The sequence below is a fragment of the Musa acuminata genome, chromosome BXJ2-4, assembly GCF_036884655.1.
Source record: "Musa acuminata AAA Group cultivar baxijiao chromosome BXJ2-4, Cavendish_Baxijiao_AAA, whole genome shotgun sequence".
NCBI classification, from domain to species: domain Eukaryota; kingdom Viridiplantae; phylum Streptophyta; class Magnoliopsida; order Zingiberales; family Musaceae; genus Musa; species Musa acuminata.
In genome coordinates, this window is record NC_088341.1 from 24,627,598 (window position 1) to 24,650,033 (window position 22,436).

The following is a 22,436-nucleotide window of genomic DNA, read 5'->3' on the forward strand; positions in this document are numbered from 1 at the left end:
TCCATGTCTCCTTTCCTTGGATTAATGCTTGTAGGAAGACATCACGTTGCCATTACTGTTCCACATTCCCACCTGTATTCAACCACACATTGAGAGAGATTAACAACGGGAAAAAAAACTGATGCTCTTGTCATCAACAGAGTTGAGATATTACGATTTGCTTTTAACATCACAGTTGTGGCATCAAAGACTTATGAATAAAAATGATCAACCAAGAAGTTTCTATGATTAAGATTTTGGACTAATTGGTAATCAAAATTGGTGAAAACTTTAAACTACATAAAGCTTGCTTACAAATACATGCAGATCTCAGGTTGTTAAGCATGTTGACGAAAAATACATGCAGAACTCCAGTTTAACAACTAGAATGGGAAGAATGATTTAAAGAATCTTAAAGGCCCAAATTCTCCAGTAAGGATGTAAAACTTTTCTAAACAGATGATATCTACATGTGATTTAGAATACAGGAAGAATGTAAAACTTTTCTAACCAGATGATATCTACATATGATTTAGCAAAGTCGGAAACAAAATTCAGAATAAATATTATAAGAAATTGGCAGCTTCAAAATCGGTAGCTTAAGCTGCAGCCAATTGTCTCATTCCAAATGTATCAAAAAAAAAAAAAGGCCAAATTGAAGGATACAGAATAGTCAGCTTAAAGGTTAATACTCAAATATCATTAAATCGAGGAAAGCAATCCAAAACTGCAGTGAGTGCTTCCATGTATGTGAATGTGGGCAACAGAAAGACCTATAAGCCTAAGCCCCAACAACTTCTTCACCTTCCATCCGGACATCTTCAGCAGGCAGGTCTACCTTGACACCCGCATCCTCCTTGTAGTCACCATGGACCTGCAAACGATGAAAGGTTTAAGCAGACAATAAAGCACATCAAACTATTTCATTAGCTTCTAGATTACATGGCACAAAAGATTCTCAACCAAGATTCAGTTGATGCAAAAGTAAAAAAATTCAACAATGGGTAATTATATTATTTAATATAACTATTTAACAAAAACAAAAAGAACGTTATGTGTACCTCCATAAGCTTCCCTAAATCAAATTTGGGAGCCTTGAGAATTTTTACTTTGCGAATGAAAACATTTTGAAGGGGGAAAATGCTTGTTGTCGCTTCTCAATCTCTTTGCCAATGACCTCTGGAATGAATTTCTGTACCAAGTCCTTCAGGTCACAGGTTGTAGCTTGATTAACAATAATCTCTCATTTTGCGGCTTATCTGCAGACAAAGTAAGATGGCATGCCTTAAGCTATCCATCTAAATATACAATGTACAAAGTAAGATGACAGCCTTTAATATATTTACCTGTCTGATCTGACTAGATTGGGCATAACAGGTCCGTTTAACCTGATTCGGACGTCTCTTGGTGAAGCCAATACAAAACATCCTTAGTGTGTAATTGTCAGTAGTCTTGACATCCACGTGTGCTTCAATCAAAGTCTGCCACTTTCGGACCAAGCATCTGACCTTGTCGGTTGTCAAGTCCATGCCCTAGTGGCAAACAAACAAAATATCAGAACCAAAGGAGAAGAGAAAAAGAGCTACGGACAGCAGCACAAAGCACCTACCCAGAAGTTGGTTAAGACATTCTTCCTCTGCACATCTTCTGCTCGGAGCCGAATTTTTCTGTGTGCCAGGTCCTCGTCATTCTGAAGGTCAGCTAAAACAAACCTCAAAAACCCTGTGCTTCAAACCTTCAGATGCAATCTGAGATGCCAAGAAAATTATCTTTAATACACAGGTTACTATAAAGTAATGAAAATTCATGATCACCATATATGAATAAACAAGAAGCTGATTCTTGAATAGATCATGGGTAATCAAAAACTACAAAATGTAGACAACACCAATATGTATAAACATCAACAAATGATTACAAAAATAAGCAGAACACAACTAGCCAATGAAAGAACACAAATAATAATGCACCTGCAATAATAGATTTTCAAGGACCTTCATAGAAGGATGATAATATTGGAAAAGACAGCAAATTCAACAAAAGCAAAGCATAACAGGTCAGAGGATAGATTGTCCAGACACAGTTCATGGATGGTAAGTAGGTCGATATATATCAGCAGAAGGGAAAGCCGGTCCCACAGATGTCAGTCTGACTCCTGGTTCCAACCTCAAGGTGCGAGTCCTTGTGCAAACCAACTCAATTGATAAGCCTGACTCATAAATGTATGACTTATGTGCATTTGATTCTCCTTGGTAATTCCTATGACGATAACAGCCATCTATAAATTAGATTTTAGGAAATGATTAACCACTAAAATTCCTATTATTGAGCTCCAAATTTCAATTTTCAGCTTGACCTGTATCACTTAAACCATTTTGACTGGAAACGGTTCAAAATAATCACTTGGTTAAAGAAGCATCGACAACAGCAGTCTGATGAAGGTATTTGCACTCTCAATACCTGAAATCCTGGCGAGTTCAATGGGATACACAACAGGCCCCTCAAGTAAAATTAATATTTTCTTCTGACGTTTCAAATTGCCATACGACTTAACGGTAACAGAAATTTTGTCACAACAAGCTGCAGATCTTGAGGTTAGAAATGGTGCCTTTGAGATGCTCTATAGAAAGACTCAAAACTAGTGGAAGATGTCAACAAAATTTCTAAAGGTTCACCTGGTTCAAGAGAATTAATTATTCCATACAACAACAAAAAAATACTTATACAGTTCTTTGTTTGTAATTAAGAACATTATAGATACTAAAAGTATTTCCCTTTTATCTCTAGCTTGAGATATGTGGGCTTTTAAGTTGTTTCGCATCCTTCAGCCTCAAATGAGTTTATTCAGATATGTATCATATTGCTACTAAAAGTTTTATTAGGATTTTCAGGCTAAAACAGAGACAGTTATACTAATTATAACATGTGATGACCCTGCATATGCTAAAAAGTCAGGATGAACCTACATTCCCACAATCCAAAAAGATAAAAAGATGTATAATAGAATTTTATACCAATACTAGAACCTACATTCCCATAATAGAACTTTATACTCCGTAACACAACTTCAGAAGAACATTGATGAGAATCATAAAAGATGTAAAATGGCCTATTAACTTCATTCATCTTCTGTCTCTCACTATTCTCATTCGTATCACCCCTTGCATAGAATTGCTAATTTATACAAAGCAAAATCATTCTAACCAAGACAATTCGAACACATGGATTGGTCAATGAAATCATCACTCCTAAATCGGTCAGATTACAAATGGCTTCCAAGCATCCAAGTTTTCTTCGATGTCAAGTGTTATATTCACACCAATGATGAGTTTGGGTCATGAACATGCACTGTACGCTCTTACCACTATCTTTGATAATTTGTTTGAGGAAAAAGGAGCAGACTTGGAAGAATAAAACTTTACAGTGAGTGGTTCTTAGAGATTTTCTAATAGAAGATAAAAAAGCTTAACATCTCGTACAGTCATGATAATTCTTCCCTGGACATCATTTCCAACAATGCAAATGGAAGAATCTCGTCTCCTCTGCTAAATGTAACAAAAAAACCTCCTATAAATCAAATATCACTCCTAAGTTCAAGAGCACGGTTCGACTTCCTATAGATTTAAGACCTCCGTTCAACTAGTTCCTTGCGACAATTCAACTTCCCACAACTGGAACTCAGCCGATAAAGCCTCACTACCAACTGAGTTACAAACTAATTATAAAATAGCAAAACCAATTTTTGCGATTCTACCAAATACTTTCTCACGACGAACAAATATTTAAGTCACGAGACAGAATGAAGCAAAAGAACAAGACAATTGTTTTTCCATCGACAAAGATGTATGCTGAATACCAAAGTGTGGGAATAATAGACCTTGGTGCCCTAAGTCCTCGAGACAAGGGTCTTACCTATATTCCTCACGCTGAACACCGAGGGGGCCTTGATGTCGTACCAGTCCTTCTTCGCGAAGGGATCGACGCTGCCAAGCATCAAGCCGAGCGAAGTCAAAGTTAGAAAGAAACAGAAAGAGAGCTAGGGAGGAAAAAAAGGAAGAATCAACAGAATTAAGACTCACGTCTTCTTCTTGCCACCCTTCTTCCCCTTGGAGATCCTCTTGTTCTTCCTGGAACAATGACGAAATACCGGAGACAGAGAAAAGCGTGAGAAACCGGAACGGGACAGGAAAAGAAGGGACTGAAGCGACCGATAAAGAACGGAGATCCCAACCCGACAGCCATGGCTGTTGCTGTAGCTGTTGCTGTTGCTGCAGCTGCACCTCCGACTGGTATGTCCTTCGGCGCGACGAAGGATACGAAGGGGGCGAGCCACGAGAGGACGCGTGCCCTAGAAACGTTCGCTGCCTTTTATCCGTCGTTTCCCGCCTAGAAATGAACGTCCCTGATGAGGAGCAGGGGTGATCGGACGGTAAATGAGCCATCATCCTTCTTTCCATTTCTTGATTTATGGGCTTTGTTCGGCCCATTTTTGCCTTACGAATACTGTAGGAAAATAAATCGTCCTGCATAAATGTATGATTGCTTGTCCTCATCATGTCATGGATCCTTTTCCAGCGATGAGCTTTTCTGAAAATAACATTAGTATTGCAGAATAGCACCATCGAATTCCTTCTTATTATTCGCAGCAACTCGAGTCGTCACAAGAAAGAGAAGACCATATTCTCATTCACAGGTATATTCCAGTGAATGAGAACAGCAAAGCCAATTCATAGTCGATGAAAAGACTGGCAGCTCCCAATATAGGATGTTAGTTATCACCACGATACGTTCGGATAATGACATACATATCTAAAGCTAATACAACATAGTCATCAGGATTATTTGGTAAAAAGATTTTTATTATCAGATAATTATATCAGCTTCGTAGCTTCGGGTGGGTTGGTTGGTTCTCCTAGATCAAATGGTTGTAGATTGCAGCAATGGCAGAAGATACAGAGCTTTCACAATCACATACCAAGGTGTCTTCTTCTTTATTTTGGGCGTGGGTGTGGGTGCATCATGATCCTCTGCAAAACCACTGTCCTTGCCTTCCTGATATACCTGCTGCACTGATCGACTTGCTTCCCCAGATCCTCTATATTGTTCATGAAGAATTCCATTCGTTTCTTGATCTCCTCCACTGCAAACTTCACTGCCTCCTCGTCCCTGAGGGCAAAATCTGCATTCTCCAGCACCGAATTGAAATGGATTTCCAGCTTATCGACCAGCAACCGCAGGGTATCCAAGTCTTTTAGAGCGACGCAGGTACCGATCTGCATCCAAGAAAGCAGCTCCTTCTCCTCCACCAAAGCATCTTGGTGTCGCTTTAGCAGTGAACCGACCCACTTGCCCAGCGAACCGATGGGAATTGCGGATGCCGCGGCCAAGGCAGCGGCAACAGGAGGTGCTGCTATGGCAGCTGCCACGATCGAGCATATAATGAATGCTGCGAGAGCTGCCACGAAGATCATGTTCGACACTTTCCTCCATGCTTTCACGGACTTCAGCTTCCTGTCGAGCTTCCTCTTTCTCAGCAGCAGCTTCTCGAGCATTGACTGCTGCATAGTGTAAACGGAGTGGAAGACCTGAGAGAACTCTTCGGTGAACGGATTACCAGCTGCCTTGAATTGCCTCAATTTCTTCAGGGTTTCAATGTACTTCGTCTTGTCATCTTCCCTGGATTCCGCTTCATCCTCCTCCTCGAAGCGCTGGAGAGCGAACTGGATGATCAATTGGCTGTCGCGAGCTTTCTTGAGGCACCTCTCTAGCTCGGTATAGTAGTCGAGGGTCTGGATGCTGCAGTTGAAGTAGTCATCGACGAGGTCGAAGAGCTCGGGGTTCTTCCAGATGTCCTTCTTGCATTCCAGCAGGAAACGGACCACCTCCTGGTTCGTCTCGAGGATGCCGTCGGTGATCTCCCTGAGGGTGTCGAAAGCGAGCGAGCCGATCTCGACGCCTTGGGCGAGCGTGCAGATGGCGTGGCTTGTGCGCTGCTGCACGGTGGCATCGAAGGACTGGAGCTCGGGGTAAAGGCGACACGCCTCCTCGTAGGAGCTCAGCTCCGCCGTGTACTGCTGAATTCCCGTCTGGGCAGCACTCGAGCGGGTTGCGCCGCCGCCGTTGACCTTGGGGTCCCGCCGCATACTGGGCCTCTTGCTGAGCTGACCACCCATCAAGGATTAACCAAACAACAAGGCTCGAAAGGAGAGATTTTTACAGATGAAATCACCCAAAATTCGAGAAAAGAATCCAATCCAATCCAATCTTATAGCAGAATAAAGGGAAAAATTACAGAAAAATATGAAAAAAAAGAAAAGAATATTCACAAGAAGAGGAACAAAAAAAAGGTAAATAGATGCTTGGAACTTTTTGGAGAGGGAATCAGAAGAAACACCAACCGAAATATGTAGGCTGCTTTTTAACGAGTTAGAAACTTTATGAATCTTAGTGAAGACAGAGCAATACAGGAAGAGAGAGAGAGAGAGAGAGAGAGAGAGAGAGAGAGAGAGAGAGAGAGAGAGAGAGAGAGAGAAGATGTAAGGGGAAGAAGAAGGGAAGGAGCTCAAAGGGGAATCAGATATTACAGAAAACAAAGAGGGGGAAGAGGAAAGATGAAGGGCTTCGATCGAGGAGGGGAATCCAGAAGCGGAATTGGAGCCCCTCCTGGAAGAATTGTTGCCTCGTTTGCCAAGGAACCAAGTCAACGATGCAGTGGGCTCCACACAAGTGCCGGAGGTGCACGACGGCGAAGCCACACAAAATTTAAAAGGAAAAAAAGAAAGAAAAATAAATTACATCATTAATTCCTCATGCCCGGATGCCAAAGCTTCTAGAAGCCTCTAAGCTTCGCCATCCGATCCATTAGATCGGTGTGGACACGAGTCTAAATTAATTTTAATCTAAAGTAATTGATTCCAGACAATTTTGTTTTAATCTTTAAATTCCATCATTAGAAAATGATGTAACTTAAAGTAAATTACATCATTATCTAGTGCGAGACAGGGATGATAATATGATCTTTTTTTTCCTTTTTTGTGGTAATGAAATTTCTTCCACCCACTTAAATGAGTCAATTTCGGTGACCTAAATAATAAGTACCGGTGTTTTGACTCCGGAAGATGCCTTATTGCTAAGAAACTCTTTGTAGCTTATTAGAAGACAAAATTGTAGCTTATTAGTTGAAAGTGGACTGATTCAGAGGTCAACCGTTCACGGCATGACTTAGACCATATATTTCTTTAACACGGTTTGAACCAGCTTGGAATTTGTTCAACCTAATCCATCCTCGAATTAAATTAAACTCGAGCTTAATTTAAATCAAATTTAGATTTGATCATTTATATTATTATTTAGGTTAGGTTGATGATTCGAATCAAATATTATTAAAATAATTAATTATTATTTATTTTCATTATATAGATTTAAAAACTAAGATTAAATATTATATTCATATTGTTATACAATATGGTCGGAAGGCGGGTTTGAGTTACAGAGAAAGCATCTGCACACTCAATTTGAAAGTGAAGATTTTGATAATAAAAGGATTTCACCTTCGAACGACGATTACTATTTCGGACTGCTCTGATCATAATTTGTTTTTGATATTTTAATTAGATTTATTGTTCTTATGCTTGTGTTCTAACTCGCTGAAGAGAAGATATTATGGATTTGTTTATTGTATGTGAAGGAAAATCGATGAAAATGATAGAAGATAAGAATAATTATCGAAGAAGTTTTATTGAAATAGTGAAAAAGCTTGAATACATTAATATGTCGAGGAAGAATTTTCCTCGACAGAAGAATTCTCAACGGCGTTGGTCGCTGGCCAAAAGCAAGAGCTTATCTTCTATCATACCCTCATAAGATGGTGCTCTTGTCAAGAATATCAATCTTGGATCGATGCAAAGAATAGTTTACGAGTGAGAGACTTCGTGAGTAGAGCAAGAGCAGATCGCTGTTTGTTGCTACAATTGCTATTGCTGTGAGGGCACAGACATTCCGCCGCAGAGCCTCTTAGGAGCGACGTTGGTCATTGGCCGAAGGTAAAAGCGAAGCTTCGAGCTTTATTGAAATAGTGAAAAAGCTTGAATACATTAATATATTCCTCTCCTATTTATATAGGAGAAAGGATTTTTCTCAACAGAATATAGAAATTTTCTCGTATAGTTAGGTAAATCTTATCTTCTATCAATTACAACAAGTAGAACCCATTATTATCACTATAATAATACATCAGTGGACCGGTCAAAAGAGCCTTCGGATATGGGTTAGATGGAGGTAATGTTTCAGAAGATATTATTATTTCATGTGTTTTGACCCTTTAAACAAATGCATGTGAAGTAGAGCAATTTGTCATGCATCAATCAATGGTAGCTGGTACTCCATCTCTATCTTAATAATTGACTAATCCTATACCCACCACTGTTCTTTTTTTTTTTTTGTCATATGCCTCACATAATTTTGTGTCTTAGTGGTTTTCTTTAATTCTATGCAAAATGATGTGGTCCTTCTAATCCTTCACTATACATAAAGCTTATGGTCCTTATTTAAGTGTTACCTATATCAGCCTCATTTGTCCTTCGGTAAGGGTTTAAACATGATGTTGAGCATTTGTCCAAAAAAAAGAGAGAAAAATAAACATTTTACTTAACTAAGAATACCTTGAAGACACATGTGCTATATTAACACTAAGTGCAGATATTAAGGGATGTGTAATATGTTTCCTTTAAAAAAAATTATTTATGTTATTCATAATTTTTAATATATTTAATATTAATATTATTTAAATTAATTCTCTTATTAAAATAATATTATACTTCTCTCTTATAAAACAATAAAAGATGTTATACTCTCTCCATTAAAAATTATTTAGTCATCTAAATTATTATACTTCAATCAATAAAAAGATTACGGTAATTTTTTAAAAACTATTAGGGAGGAAATAGTTATGATAATTGAAAGGACTAAATTTTTTTAATAGAGAGAGTGTATTACTTTTTATTTTAAAATTATTTTATGACATTCATATTTTTTAATACATAAAATTATAAATAATTTTTTATATTTAAAATAATTTGAATAAATATATATTATAAAATAATTAAAAATAAAGGATGTTATAGGATGAATATCTAAAAACCATGAAAAGGAAAAAAAAAAAAAAGGGGGGGAGGATTGAGATATTATTAATACATGATGAATATTTGGCCAACCATATAGATCTCTAAGTCATTCTCATATAAAGCATTAATCCTTCCTTAAGTCAAGAAAGAAATTTGAAGTATCTAATTACCTTTTCTGTATTACTATATTAATTGTTTGATCTCCTCTTTCTTATTAAATCCATCTATCCTCGAATATTTTCATCTGGATGACATAAAATTTATATGCAAGATTCTTTAATCTCGTCACGTTCAAAAAATGATAATATTCATAAAATAGAAATAAAAAAAAATATCTTCTTATTTATACAAATCGATTTAATATATAAATCCAGAAAGCAGTTTAAATGATTATAATCTCTCTTGCAAGCAATCAATCATTTGAATTATGAAGTATCGTCGTATAGAGTTCACTAATCACCGTCCGACTAATAATAATAATAATTATTATTTTTGCCTAAAAAATGATTAATGATTTCAGAAAGAAGAAATCCTTCTGTCTTCTTCGGTAAACCGGTTAGCAGCAGCCATCGTTGACGTCGCACTCTCGAATAGATGACGATACATCTGATCCCACACACTGCACTGACTCTTCAACGACTCCCTTTTTGGTCGTTTCCCAATAAAAAAGAAAAAGACATGCTCGTCTCGTTTAACATAATGAAAAGAGACCAAAACAAAAAAAAGTCCTCTACTATATGAATATTATAATTACGGATCTCAAAGCAATCTGCGACGGTTCTCCCACAAGGAATAAGGCAACCGACGGCGAAGATTGGCATTATGACGTCAAACGAAGGATAGATATTATGATATTGCTCGATTTTGTATTAATTAGAAATAACAATATCAGATTTCACTCGTCAAATAAAAAATCGATCTCTGAAATTATTAAGGCATTTGTTCCTTTTTTTGGCACATCATTTAAATACATCATATATATATATATATATATATATATATAATTCATAAAACATCCAAGGCATATAATAGCCATCCTTCAACTTGATGAGACAGACTTCCAGGTGTCGGTGAGTTGACATCAGCTGTGTAACGGCTGACAGGGTTCGACGTCACTCCGAACGACGTTCCGCGTGAGCCGGGTCACGGTTTAGGTGTGCGAAGCCAGACAGGGAGAGTATGGCCAATGAGAAAAAAAAAAGGTGAATTTTCCCTTTTTACAAAATGATAAATAATAAGAGCAGGGATTTGATTTTTAAGACTTCAGTGTTAGCAATCATGATCTTTTTTACATTCATTGACGCTTCCCAAAATTTGTTTGGGTGATGTTTTAAATCACAATGAAATTTCAAACACGTAAGCATAATGTGGACCTCTTCTCGGTCCGGCGGGAGTTGGTAAAGAAGCCTGAACCCTGTCCAGAATAAGACAGCAAATCTCCCACTTCCACTCCCCAATGAAATCTCCCTTGTTCTTACTAGACGTGCGTTGGCTGCGACCTTCCAACGACGATTCGTGTTTTCTTGGATCTATGATTTAAGATACGAGTGGAGGGGAGGGTCCTCAGTAATATTACGTCTTGTTTCTTACCCTTTCCTCTCTATAACAACGGAAAATTCTTGAGAAGCTCCAAGTGTTCACCTGTCGCTTTGCCTTCGCTTTCTCTTCCCCTCTCTCGCGATAGCGTTCTTGTCGTCCTCCTCTCTGGGAAGGGAATCGGGGGTTAGCGATGGACGCGGAGAAGAAGAAGCCGATGGTGTCGGATGCGGGGGCGTGGGCGATGAACGTGGTCAGCGCCGTCGGCCTTATCATGACCAACAAGCAGCTCATGTCTAACAGTGGCTACGGTTTCTCCTTCGGTACTCCCTTTCTCCGGCTCTGCTCACCTACCTCTCCTCGTCCGTTCTCCCCGCCGGGAATTGGAACTCTTGAAGTGCTGCGATTTCGATCTTTGTGTCAAAAGAAGAAAGGAAGTTGTTCTGTTGATGGGTTTTTGGGGAAAAGAGTGGACAAATTTGAGTACTGGAGATATAAACATGAGCTTGCGTCGTGTTGGAATTGAAATTGAAGTATAAAGATTTGATATTTGACTCAGAAATGAAAAACATCGAACCTATTATGGTTGTTTTCTGTTTAAAATTTGGAATTTTGGGTCGTCGAATATCCTAGTGAGCTATTAGCCGGATTTGGTGAGTTGAATTTACTTCAGACGTACGCCATTCTTCAGATTTAATTATTAACAGTCGGAAAGTGAATGATGTTAAAATTATTGTGAAATTTGATTTGTTCTTTTGATAAGCCGAAGAAGTGAAGCGTCTACTAGTAGGTTTTAGTGTTTAGAAAATTTTAGATTATTGTGGTTTTGTAATACTACCGTGGTATGAGTGCTTGATATAGTAAAGTGACATGGTAAATCAAGTCTTTGTTCCTCTGAAGGTGGAAACTAAGAGTTCAACTCACCGTTTTGAAAAGCCCCATCATTTTGCACCATTTGGTATTAAGTTCCTGATGTTATTTCTTAATTGAGTATACTTACGAAAACTAAAATTCTGCAGCGACGACACTAACTGGGTTCCACTTTACCATGACGGCCCTTGTTGGTTGGATTTCAAATGCAACTGGCTTATCAGTCTCCAAGCATGTTCCTCTTTGGGAGCTCTTATGGTTCTCCATTGTTGCTAATATGTCAATCACCGGGATGAATCTTAGCCTCATGTTGAACTCAGTTGGATTTTATCAGGTCCATTGTTTTATGGTTGGAAAAAAAAAAAGCAATTATTTATGGTTCCTGATATGTAAGTGTCTCAGATCAAACTTTCTTGTGAAAAATGCAGATATCCAAGTTGAGCATAATACCAGTTGTTTGCTTGATGGAATATTTCTTGCATAGTAAACATTACTCGTCTAGGGTGATAATGGCTGTTACAGCTGTGGCTGTGGGTGTTGGTATCTGCACTGTTACCGATGTCGAGATAAAAAATAAGGGCTTACTTTGTGCATGCGTAGCGGTATTCTGCACATCCTTGCAGCAAATAGTGAGCATCTTAACTTTTCTTTTGGAATAAGTCATATGATTTTTTTTTTTCATTTTATATTTCTAAAATCATCAAGATTGGATAGCCAAATTCCTAACTAATTTATTCTTGAAAACCTGCTTGTCATGAAGTTACTTCACATGGTTTATTTCCCCAAGCGAACCAATTTCCAGTGCCATTTATGTATATACACCAACTTCTGTTTTATCCAACTTGATGATTACTGCAGAAGATGCTTTTTATTATCTATGGATTCTGATTTTAGATGTTACAGAATCTTGTAGCATGTCTTCCTCAGTTAATAGAATCCTGTATGGTCTCTATATAGGTTGAAAGGCTCCACACACTAACCCTTATGTTGTTTAGGTCACATCATGTTTTAAGTCTTATATTCCAGGGATAAGTCGATTGTTTTCCTCGTCACTAATACGTTTGCATGCTGATTATTTGGGTGTGCACTCTTAAAGAGTCCTATTTGGACCATAGTATTAGTAAATCACTTTTTTGTTTAAGAAGAAACTGTGCTATTGCTTGGGCACTCCTGGTAATTTTCGTGGGATAAATAAAGAGACATCATGACTTCTAAACCTCCTAATTCTCTTTCTTCTGTTTTTTCCTGATATTTTCATTTCTTCTACTTTATTTCTCACTGGTTATAGCTTTTACTTTCCTTCCTCTATTTCCTGTTGTTGCAGCAGACCTACAGCATTATGCCTCTGTTCTCTGGTCAAGTAGTTGTACTACTATTTTCATTTTTAATAGTTGTCTAGTTGTTTACCTGTTGCAAACAAAATGAAAAATCCTTTTTTCATTCTGATTTCTCTAATTTGTGGTCACCAAGATGTTATATTATGGGTCACCTGTATATATTTTCTTCTTTTGACATGTATAAAACTTTGCATACACACTTTGAAATTACAAATATGTTAGATTCTTTCACAGTATGTCAATTTATATGCAAATATTCTCATTTTCTGCGCATAAGCATGCTTTTAACTGGAACTAATTGAGGGCTAGGTTTTACTTAAAAAAATGACTATGCTATCCCTTCTGTTGCTTGTTTTTTTTAATTATTATTCCTTCCTCATTATGTCTTTTATAAGCTACACATTTTTACATGAACTGTATATAAAAGATGGCATTCATTGCTTCGATCATAAAACAACATGAACCTCATTAGTTTAGCTTGTTTCTGATCTTGCTCTCATCGGCAATCACTTTGATAGAAAATAGTGGTGGGTATTATCTATCAGATTCCAAAATACTTCAGTATACCAACTATGCTGTATCTGTCTAATAGCATGCTCGTATACTAGTGTATAGACCATACCAATCATTTCCTTCGTATTAAACTTTTGCTAATCTAACTTGATGGATTATAGCCTAGGAGAAGCTATAAATATTATTTTGAGTCAATGAATTAGGGAACTAGGGACTCAACTAATATTACAAACCTCTAATACGGGTGAAATATTTATGATCTATATTGCTGCTCAAGTATGAGCTCCTCCTAGTAGAGGAATTAGTTCTGAAGCAACTGTTGGTGTAAACAACCTTAAGCCGTGGCCTCGGGGCCGACGCGGCTCGGTTCGGGTCCGGATGACGGGGATCTCCCTGGGACGTTCCTCGAGACTGCTGAGGCGGCCGGCTGCGGTGGTCCGATCGGGACGGGGTCGCCGTTTCCTTCGGGCAAGAACTCCTCGCCTGCGCTTCCAGTAGGGACCTTTGGCTTCGCACCTGCACAAAGGTCAGGTCGGGGTGCTCGGTCCGACCCCTCCGACGATCAAGTCAGTGGATGGTAAAGGGGGTTTCTTTTGCTCAGTTGTCTCCTCCTTTTCTTTTCCTCCTCCTGGCGCTTAGAACGCGAGGGTATTTATAGGGAAGTTTAGTGTTACCTGATGTGCCTGCCCGCAGGGAGCAGGATCGTACCTCTGATGGCGTCTGACATCGTTGTTGGCATGGAGTGAGGGATCGAGCCTGAGCGGTCGTTAATGGGCCTCGACCTGTGTTCTGGTTCGTTTGACCAGGCTCTGCCGGGTTGATCGAGGCGTGAGCTTCGTCTGGGTCAGCTGACGTCAACCCGAGTCTTGTCGCCATTTATTACCCTCATCATATTCCCCCCCCCCAAAGGAAGCTATGCGTCGGTTGTCGTAAGGCGGGTCCGAGGCATGGCTTCGGTTTTAAGGAACCGTGTCTGTCGGGCGGAGGCCGGTTCGTTGCCAAGGGTGCGGGAATCGTGGAGCTTGACAATTGATGAGGGTTGGATGTACAGCAGTGGCTCTGGATAGTGTGCGATCGAGGAGCACGGCTTAGTCGGTCGAGCCGAACAAAAGATGTGGTCGCGGGAAGCATGGGTCCGAGGAGCACGACGCAGGCGGGCCGGCCGCGCGGTGTGGTCTCGGGAGGCATGGAGCCGAGGAGCACGATGCAGGCGGGCCGGCCGCGCAGGTGTGGTCTCGGGAGGCATGGAGCCGAGGAGCACGACTCAGGCGGGCAGGCCGCGCAGGTGTGGTCTCGGGCAGCATGGATCCGAGGAGCACGACGCAGGCGGGCAGGCCGCGCAGGTGTGGTCTCGGGCGACATGCGGCCGAGGAGCACGACGCAGGCGGGCTGGCCGCGCAGGTGCGGTCTCGGGCAGCATGGATCCGAGGAGCACGACGCAGGCGAGCAGGCCGCGCAGGTGTGGTCTCGGGCGACATGCTGCCGAGGAGCACGATGCAGGCGGGCTGACCGCGCAGGTGTGGTCTCGGGAGACATGCGACCGAGGGACACGGCTCAGGCGGGCAGGCCGCGCTGAGGTGGTCTCGGGCAGCATGAATCCGAGGAGCACGACGCATGCAGGCTGGCCGCGCAGGTGTGGTCTCGGGCGACATGCGGCCGAGGGACACGGCTCAAGCGGGCAGGCCGCGCTGAGGTGGTCTCGGGCAGCATGGATCCGAGGAGCACGACGCAGGCGGGCAAGCCGAGGAGCACGACGCAGGCGGGCTGGCCGCGCAGGTGTGGTCTCGGGAGGCATGGAGCCGAGGAGCACGACTCAGGAGGGCAGGCCGCGCTGGTGTGGTCTCGGGCGATATGCGGCCGAGGAGCACGACGCAGGCGGGCTGGCCGCGTAGGTGTGGTCTCGGGAGGCATGGAGCCGAGGAGCACGACTCAGGCGGGCAGGCCGCGCAGGTGTGGTCTCGGGCAGCATGGATCCGAGGAGCATGACGCAGGCGGGTAGGCCGCGCAGGTGTGGTCTCGGGCGACATGCGACCGAGGGACACGGCTCAGGCGGGCAGGCCGCGTTGAGGTGGACTCTGGCAGTCTACGGCCGAACCGTGTAGATACAGAAGGGGGTTAGGCCGGAGCTAACCGCGAGCCAGGTAGATACTGAGCCTTCGCTCGGAAGAGATTGAGGTAGGGCCTAGATTCCTTTTACGAGGACTACATCGGATAGCCACGGCGGGTGCTTGACTTCTTCTATGGAGCCCGCTGCTAAAAGTCGCTCCTCGTCTCGGCCACCCAGGCCTCTGCCGCGATGTATTGGTTAGCCCGCTGGAGCATATCTGGTACTGTGGTGGGGGGTCGCTCCACGAGGGACCAGAAGAATCTGGAAGGTCGTAGGCCTGTCATAAACGCCTGCACTAACAGAGAGGGATGAGCGTCCGGCGACCCCCGGATTTGTGTTGTAAAGCGATTCACAAAATGGGGGAGGGGCTCGTCCTCCCTTTGGTTGAGTCCGAGGAGAAGTGCCGCGGAAGGCTTCGGCCGCGCATAGGCCACGAAGTGGAGCTCGAAGTCCTTGACGAGCTGGTCGAAGGAAGCGATCGTTCCGGTCTTCAAGCCGCCATACCACGCGTGGGCCGGCCCTCTCAGAGTGGTGGGAAACGCTCTGCACATCAGAGCATCAGAGGTTCCGTATAGCGCCATCTGGGCGCGAAAAGCAGCTACATGGTCCGCTGGGTCGGTGGAGCCATCGTAAGCGTCCAGGGAGGGGAGCCGGAAGTTCTGGGGGACTGTCTGATCCTGTATCTCGGGTGTGAACGGAGATCCCTGGTGTGCGTCCTCCCCGAGCTCTCCCCTCGACCTGCGAACCTCCTTCTGCACCTCGTCCAGTCGCTGGCTGATGAAGCGCAACTGGACTCGAAAAGAGTCAGTAGAATCTGAAGATAGTGCATCGGGTTCCGGGTGGCCCCTCGGGTTCGCCGTCACTCGATCCCCGAGTGGGGCCAATGGGACCCGAGGCGAAGCGGGAAGCTCCCGAGGTGGTGTGCGGGCTTGAACGGGTGGCTCCTGTTGCCGCAGTGGTCGGACGGCCGGCGGATGCAGCGGACGAGCGACAAGTGGAATAATGGATTGCACTATATCGGTCAGAGTTCGAACTTGGTGGGTGAGGTCGTGAAAGGCCTCGGATGACACGGGCGACGGGTCGGCGGGGGCGCCGTCGGGTGACGATAAGCCCGGGTCGTTGAATATCCACCAATAGCGCTCTGAGGTCGTGGCGGGGTGTTTGTCACGAAGATCTCCGTGTGGGGGATGTTCCCCTGAAGCTCCAATCGGATGTGACCCCTCAGTCGCAGGTTCGTCCGGGCCAATCGAGTGATCCCTCGACATTCCAGCCCTCCTTCTAGCGCCAATCTGTTGGTGTAAACAACCTTAAGCCGTGGCCTCGGGGCCGATGCGGCTCAGTTTGGGTCCTGATGACGGGGATCTCCCTGGGACGTTCCTCGAGACTGCTGAGGCGGCCGGCTGCGGTGGTCCGATCGGGACGGGGTCGCCGTTTCCTCCAGGCAAGAACTCCTCGCCTGCGCGTCCAGTGGGGACCTTCGGCTTCGCACCTGCACAAAGGTCAGGTCGGGGTGCTCGGCCCGACCCCTCCGACGATAAAGTCAGTGGATGGTAAAGGGGGTTTCTTTTGCTCAGTTGTCTCCTCCTTTTCTTTTCCTCCTCCTGGCGCTTAGAACGCGAGGGTATTTATAGCGAAGTTTAGTGTTACCTGATGTGCCTGCCCGCATGGAGCAGGATCGTACCTCTGATGGCGTCTGACATCGCTGTTGGCGTGGCGTGAGGGATCGAGCCTGAGCGGTCGTTAATGGGCCTCGGCCTGTGTTCTGGTTCATTTGACCAGGCTCTGCCGGGTTGATCGAGGCGTGAGCTTCGTCTGGGTCAGCTGACGTCAGCCCGAGTCTTGTCGCCATTTATTACCCTCATCAGCAACCACTTAAACGAGCTAAATATCTGCAGTTGGGTATGTCTAACTGACCTACAAGGTGCTAGTTGGTCTTGTTTGAGGGTACAATTTGCAGGGGTTAATGGGTTTAATACTAGGTAGACTAAGCGATATTTGGATAAGTTTTAATGCAGTAGAAGAGGGTTTGGGGTTGTTTAAAATATAGGTCTTGGTGGCAGCATATACAGAAGGTAGTAAGCATTCCACAATGCATACATAATAATGTTCCAACTAGACTGCACACTACGGCAACATATATCATGCGGACAGATGTGCAGCTGTTACGGTAGTTATGTAGACTCAATTAGTAAGAAGGCTGAGCTGCCTAATATTCTTTAACTTTCTTCTTTGCCTGAGAATTTGTTGTCAGCTATATTTCATTTGTTGTTCTTAAATGATTGATTAATGCTTTAATTTGTGGTTTAACAATTATTAGAAACCCCCATTGTGCTGTTGGTAGATGAATTAATGTTGCTTTTATTATTTCAGACGATCGGGTCTCTTCAGAAAAAGTACGACATTGGTTCGTTTGAACTTCTAAGCAAAACTGCACCAATCCAGGCCATCTCTCTTCTTCTATTTGGCCCGTTTGCAGACTACTATCTAAATGGTCATTCACTCTTAACTTACCATTACTCTATGGGAGCAACTGTAAGTTATAAAACCTTTAAATACATTTTATAGCAAAGTTGGTTAAATTTGTTTCTTGCTATGAACTTTACATTTCAGGTGGTGATTGCTATAGGTCAGTTTGAGCCATATCCAATTCATAGAGTTGGTTCAGATTAATAACATCTGAACATGTGTCTGAAATAACCTCAGTTTTTTTCTTAGGTTTGCTAAAATTATGTTTCATATATTCAATCGTAGCATCGTGTAATCTAAAATCTTTAGCTTCTAAAATTTGTTTTCAGAATTCAAAATGTAGAGTTAATTTTAGTTGACCTCTCATCAATCAATATAGTATTGTCAGCAAACAACATATACCATGAGGATATGGCTAGTAGGTTCTTTTATTATCGATGTAAAAAAATGTAAGAAGTTAAAGCGGATCCTTGAAGTGACTATCTAATTCTAGGAAAATGGTTAGATGCATCTCTTACAGTCCTAAAATTAGTGACTATCATATATATCTTTTATCACATTAAGATAATTCTTTCTATCAATCTTTTATTGGGGAGCTGATGCTTCCTCTTTTATGTACTCAGTTTTTTTGGATAACCCTCCAATGAGAGGTTAATGAAATGTCATATTTCAAAAGAAAAAAAGATAATTCTTAGATACTATTTTTTTCTAAAACAAATCATAATAGATCTCTAGGAACTCTATTATAGGATTTTTTTGAAATCGATGAAAGTAAATAGCTTCGTGATGTTACTACATACAGCTAATACAAGCTTTGATGAGGCTATGAGAATTCTTCTCTTCCGACAGGATTTACAAATTTGGAAGGCAGTTATAGATTGCATTTAAATGGAACGTGCATGTGTTTTTTTCCATTTAGCTCCATCTAAGTAATTTTCTACTTTTCCCGATAAATGTGTTTGGCTTTACCATTCTGCAGTCATTCATACTTCTCTCCTGTATCCTTGCGGTCTTCTGCAATACGAGCCAATACCTCTGCATCGGCCGGTTCTCTGCCACATCATTCCAAGTCTTGGGTCACATGAAAACAGTGTGTGTACTAGTTTTGGGATGGCTACTGTTTGATTCAGCTTTGACCCTGAAGAACATACTGGGGATGTTGCTTGCGGTGGTCGGCATGGTGGTTTACAGTTGGGCCGTGGAACACGAGAAGAAGGCGAAAATATGTCCAGACATCAGGGTAGATAGCAAGTTGGATGGGGAGGACGATATGCTTTTGGAGAAAGACAACGGTGTTGCTAAGCCTGATATCGAGCTTGCACGATGAGAGAGAGCTAACCCGGATTACTATTATCTGATCTGTTATTATTCTTATGCGGATTTTATTTATTTGTTTTTCAGTTCTTGATCTTTGATTGATAACATTGTCGTCTGGATGTGGGGGAGAGGGGGTCTTCTCTTCCCAGCTCGTTTCAGATCATGTGGAGTTTAATGCTGCAATGGTAAGGGTTTGTTAAGGTGCTGTGATGGTAAAATTGTTGTCAGGAAAATGGGTTTCTCTTTCAAGTTGGCTTTATGTATCGACTTGATTCCCTCAGCATATCTGAAGCCATGAGTGGCAGATAGCTTCGATTCTTGAAGAGAGGAGGGTTGAGCCTTTTTTTTTTTTTAATGTTTTGGTCAGAAAATAGTCTTATAAAAAAGAAAAAGAAAAAGAAAAGGGCTTATCCAGTGCTTCCGTTAGTTATAATACAACAGGGTTCGGAGAGAATCAATCGATGTACACAATCTCATATGGAAAAATTTTGTATCATATAATTCATCTTGTTCAAGAAGACGGTGAACAAGAGAGATGATTTCCGTCGCACAGTTCAAATGAATAATTACCTTGGAGAAGCAACTCACTTGGTTCCATTAGAAACAAGTGATCTTAATTCATGGGTTTTGTACAAGTAAATATTTCAATTGATTGTCGAGACCAACATATATAAGTGGGTCCCATGAGTTCTGCCCATGGGATTGGCACAAACCACAGGACCCCGAAAATTTTAGGGCTAAAAAAAAACATGGATTACTTCTTGCTTCGTCATCAGAGCCGTCCATCATACGCAGATCGCCCATGATTGACATACCTCTTCGCTATATATATATGGGGCGTGCCAGCAACCTGTGGGTTAGGGTTGCTAGTTTTCCCGTTTAGCCCGATTTCTTCTCTCTCTCTCTCTCTCTCTCTCTCTCACGGCAGCTGGTCGATTAGGGTTGCGACCTTTCCTTCGCAGCCTGATTTCTTCTTCGATTCTCTCTCTCTATTAGAGATTAGATCCACACGCACAGAAGAGCGGCGGCCTTCATTAATCCCAGATAAGCTTGATCTTGATGCTTCTCTCTCTCTCTCTCTCTCTCTCTCTCTCTCTCGATCGATCGATTAGAGATTAGATCCTCACATACGCACAGAAGAGAGGCGGCCTTCATTAATCCCAGATAAGCTTGATCTTGATGCTTCTCTCTCTCTCTCTCTCTCTCTCTCTCTCTCTCTCTCTCTCTCTCTCTCTCTCTCGATCGATCGATTAGAGATTAGATCCCCACATACGCACAGAAGAGAGGCGGCCTTCATTAATCCCAGATAAGCTTGATTTTGGTGCTTATCTGATTCATGGGAGGCCAATACCAACCACCGGCAGTTTCGCTGATAGCGCATTCTCTATCTTTCGTGAAGGCGTTTCATTAGTAGCTCGCCGTACATGATTTGTAGTGTTGTGTCCTCCAGCGTTCTCTAGTAACTGCTCGTATTCTTCGTCTTCGCTTTTTCGGGGTGGGGGGCGTTTTGTTCGGTAGATTTAATTTAAAATCTGCAATTTTTTCTCCTCTTTTCTTTGGGGTTTGAGATCGTTAAGATGAGCTTTTTGATCTTCGTATCCGTTATCCTGTTATGTTCATTTGTGATCGAAAGAGCAACATTTTGGTGACCGGGATAGGTGCGATAGACAGAACCCAAAGGCTAGGGATAGGGATGCTGCTGATTTGTGCAGGTTCTGTGATTCAATGTAATTTAGTTAATTTTCGAGAATCTGGTCTATAGTTAAATTAGAGGTTAAAAGTCTTGAGTGCTTTTTTCTTTATCTTTAAAAACATTAATAGTAAATTTTTTATTATAAATTTAAAATTTTAATTTAATAATGTATTATGATACTGGTAGTTATTATAGATTTTAAATTATTATTTTTAAAAAATAAACGGTAAAAAGAGGATTCGACCTTAAAATCTTGTGATAAATGGTTATCAACCAAGTTAGTTAGGTAATACTTGTGATAATTTACTGGCTACGTTAGTTAGTACTTTGAAGGCATATATCAGAGGATTGTAAACAAAAAAAATCAGTAGGACTCTTTATTATGCTGTTTCAAAATATAAAATTTTGAATGAACAAAATATTGAGTCGTTAGGATAGTCTTCTAAAACTTATTTTATGTGAAAATCCTTCAAAACGAAAGTGAACAGTTCAAATAATAACATTTCAAGTTGTTTTAACCAAAGTGATATTTGTATATTTTTATTTTATCATTTTAAAAGTTATAAGTTTATACTTATGATAACATTTATTAAAATCGAAAAGATTCACATGATTTTTATTGCATCATTTCTAAATAATAAAAAATTAACTAATTATCATTTTATGAAAAATATGATGATGATAATTTTTTGTAAAAGTAAAAAATTTGAATGATCTTTTTCGTATGGTTTCGATATCAATATTGAGTCCTCAGACTAATATTATGTGATAGGTAAGTACGAATATGAGTAATAAAAAAATATTAATTTTTTTATTATATTAAATATGAGTTTTTATATATGATGTAAAAAGTTAATTGAGAGAAATAATATATAATCGTTTGCTTTAGAGTATTATTCACGTGAACAAATAAGTGAATGATAAACCTTTGTTTTTTCCATCCATTTAGATATTATTTCCTCGAACATGAATAGTTGATAAGTGTCCAAAGGAGAGATAAATTAGTGTAATAATTTTTTAATCGATTTTAAAATTCATTCCATAAATCAATATATTTTAAAAACTCGATTGATAAATTAAAATAATAAATAAAAAATTAAATTAAATCATAAATAGAAAAACAAATATATAAATAAAGAGTGAAAAATCGATTTATGATAGTTCGATTTCTCTTTCGACCTATCTATTTTTAATTTCTCTTTCTTTTCGACTATCAATTCTTTTCAATGAACAAAGATTAATTATTCATATTATAATTTTCTTTTTTTTTAAGGATGAAAAAAAAATTCTTCTTTTTATTATCAGTTTTTATTACCTATGCAACTCTGAGTCGCCGAGTCACACCCATCTTTCGAGGGAATCCAAGAAGACAGTAAAACCCAGATGACTGATCCCTCGACTTCGCGTGACCAACCAATGCTAGGTGTATAAATAAATATCGGTATAAAGCCAAAATGAACAACCCAATACCGGGCATGCAGGATATTCATGCAACA

At 41.1% G+C, this 22,436-nt stretch overlaps 2 protein-coding genes, 1 non-coding gene and 1 pseudogene across 4 annotated transcripts; 2 read left to right on the plus strand and 2 right to left on the minus strand.

Annotated features, from left to right (window-relative positions):
* Positions 1–523: 523 nt before the first annotated feature.
* Positions 524–4,341, minus strand: LOC135610152 (small ribosomal subunit protein eS1-like; annotated as a pseudogene).
* LOC135610150 (UPF0496 protein 1-like) lies at positions 4,319–6,694 on the minus strand. 2 transcript variants are annotated; one of them, XM_065104292.1, is made up of 2 exons: positions 4,955–6,694; positions 4,319–4,502 (listed from the first exon to the last, which is right to left on the minus strand). In XM_065104292.1, the coding sequence occupies exon 1, from the start codon at positions 6,150–6,152 to the stop codon at positions 4,971–4,973; it is 1,182 nt and encodes a 393-aa protein (XP_064960364.1). In that variant the 5' UTR covers positions 6,153–6,694; the 3' UTR covers positions 4,319–4,502; positions 4,955–4,970. The 2 variants fall into 2 exon arrangements, with proteins under 2 accessions (XP_064960364.1, XP_064960365.1); XM_065104293.1 differs by lacking the exon at positions 4,319–4,502 and having other exon boundaries at positions 4,717–6,135; positions 6,378–6,694.
* A 3,988-nt stretch (positions 6,695–10,682) lies between these two features.
* On the plus strand, positions 10,683–19,447 carry LOC135610153 (UDP-rhamnose/UDP-galactose transporter 2-like). The gene is made up of 5 exons (XM_065104294.1): positions 10,683–10,960; positions 11,657–11,841; positions 11,936–12,136; positions 17,835–17,996; positions 18,910–19,447. Exons 1-5 carry the CDS (start codon positions 10,831–10,833, stop codon positions 19,255–19,257), a joined length of 1,026 nt encoding a protein of 341 aa, XP_064960366.1. The 5' UTR covers positions 10,683–10,830; the 3' UTR covers positions 19,258–19,447.
* A 1,099-nt stretch (positions 19,448–20,546) lies between these two features.
* LOC135611427 (small nucleolar RNA snoR83) lies at positions 20,547–20,675 on the plus strand. The gene has a single exon (XR_010486569.1). It is a non-coding gene; the product is annotated as a small nucleolar RNA snoR83 (small nucleolar RNA).
* The last annotated feature ends 1,761 nt before the right edge of the window (positions 20,676–22,436 follow it).